At 65.5% G+C, this 1,539-nt stretch overlaps 1 protein-coding gene across 1 annotated transcript in view; it reads right to left on the bottom strand.

The window, feature by feature from the left end:
• HCK (HCK proto-oncogene, Src family tyrosine kinase) overlaps nucleotides 1–1,539 on the bottom strand; it is a 36,334-nt gene that overhangs the window by 6,531 nt on the left and 28,264 nt on the right. The window contains exons 4-8 of the mRNA XM_035895836.1: nucleotides 1,223–1,340; nucleotides 936–990; nucleotides 567–666; nucleotides 320–418; nucleotides 3–155 (exon numbers count right to left, since the gene is read on the bottom strand). Coding sequence (XP_035751729.1) covers nucleotides 3–155; nucleotides 320–418; nucleotides 567–666; nucleotides 936–990; nucleotides 1,223–1,339 — 524 coding nt within the window. The 5' untranslated portion in view covers nucleotide 1,340. The remainder of the gene's footprint in view (nucleotides 1–2; nucleotides 156–319; nucleotides 419–566; nucleotides 667–935; nucleotides 991–1,222; nucleotides 1,341–1,539) is intronic.

Below are 1,539 nucleotides of genomic sequence, written 5' to 3'. Positions count from 1 at the left end.
CCCCCCGGGGCAGCCGCTCCCCACCACCGCGCTGCGGGCGCCGCTCCGGACCTTTCGTTGTCTCGCTGTCCCGTATCATGAAGGACCCAATCACGTTCCCGGGGCCAAGGAGCTGCCGCTCCGCATCCTTCCGGCTGATGCCCTTGAAAAACCACCTGCAGCAGAAACAAATGAAGCAATGAACGCTGCGGGGCTGGGAGAGCTGAGGCTGGCGTGGGCCACGGCTGGGGGCAGGACATGGGGCAGGAGCGGGGACAACTGTGGTGGGGGAACAAGGGCCCACGCGGGGCCAGGACGTGCTGCCGAGGAATGGACTCACTCCTCTGTCTCCAGCGAGTCAGCTCGGGCCACGTAGTTGCTGGGGATGAAGCCTTCGCACCCCGTCACCAGCGACCGCGCTTGCCACCACTCCCCTGACCTGCGACAGAAACAGCATCGGCTTGGCCCACAGCACTTGGCACTGGGCACCTCCAGCTCCTCCAGGGGCAAATTCCAGAAAAATAACCCAGCAGGGCCATGCAAGCCCTCAGGAGACCCTGGGGCGGGGGGATGCCAGCAGCACTTACTCCTCCAGCACCTTCAGCCGCTCCCCTTTCTGGAAGCTCAGGTCCCCAGTGTGCATTGCCTCGTAGTCGTAGAGTGCCAGCACCACGCCGTCCCCCGAGCCTGCAGTGAGTGAGCTCCCTGAGCACCCCTCCCCGTGCCATGACCTGGTGCCTGGCCACCCCTGCCGTGTGCAGCCAGGACACAGGCCAGGACCCCCACAGCACCCAGCGCCCCCATCTTCATCATGCCATGGCCACGTCTGGCCTTTGAGGAAGCCCAGAGCTCCCATCCCACCAGGACCAGCAGCGGTCAACCCAGGCTGGGGAGGACCTGGCCATGCTCCCTCCGTACGCTCCCCCCCCATGCACCCGCTTGCAGCCCCCCGGTACCTTGCAGCCCCCCATCCTCGGGCGGGGGCATGGTCAGGCCGGGGACATTATTGTTCTGGAAAGCAGGACAGAAACCAGAGAGTGATGTTGTGGGTGGCAGAGACCCGCACCCTAGGGGGGGGTCTCAGCCCCACCATGGCCCTGGCCCACAGTGGCAAGTGGCAGGAGGGCACCGGAGGGGCAGGGCTGGCACTGTCCCAGTCATCAACCCCCCCAGCATGAGCGTCTCTGCTCCCTCCCAAACTCCTTCACTTTTGTCTCTCTTTCAGCCGGCGGCTCCCACTCACCTTCCTGTTGGTGGCTGTGGGGTCCTGCACATAATGGCCCTGCTGGAGGCTGGGGCTGGGGTCAGTTTTTATCATCTTCTCTTGGACGCCAGCTTCCTTTGACTTCATGCAACCCATCCTGCAGCCAAGGGAGGGGAAGTGAAGCTGTTGCGACAGAGGTGAAAGCCCTGCTCCAGTCCCGCTCCCAGCAGCTCCCGTGCAGCACGGCATGGTGCCGGCGCATGGCACGGGGCCACGATGCCCACCCGGCTGCCCCGCTGCGGGCAGAGAGGGCTCCACTCCCCCCCTAGAGCCGAGGCCGGTGACAGCCGCAGGGC

The sequence above is a fragment of the Egretta garzetta genome, unplaced genomic scaffold (assembly GCF_000687185.1).
Source record: "Egretta garzetta isolate BGI_Z169 unplaced genomic scaffold, ASM68718v1 scaffold316, whole genome shotgun sequence".
Classification (NCBI taxonomy): Eukaryota; Metazoa; Chordata; class Aves; order Pelecaniformes; family Ardeidae; genus Egretta; species Egretta garzetta.
Note: the sequence above shows the minus strand (reverse complement) of the source record. Positions and strands in the feature narration are given on the sequence as shown.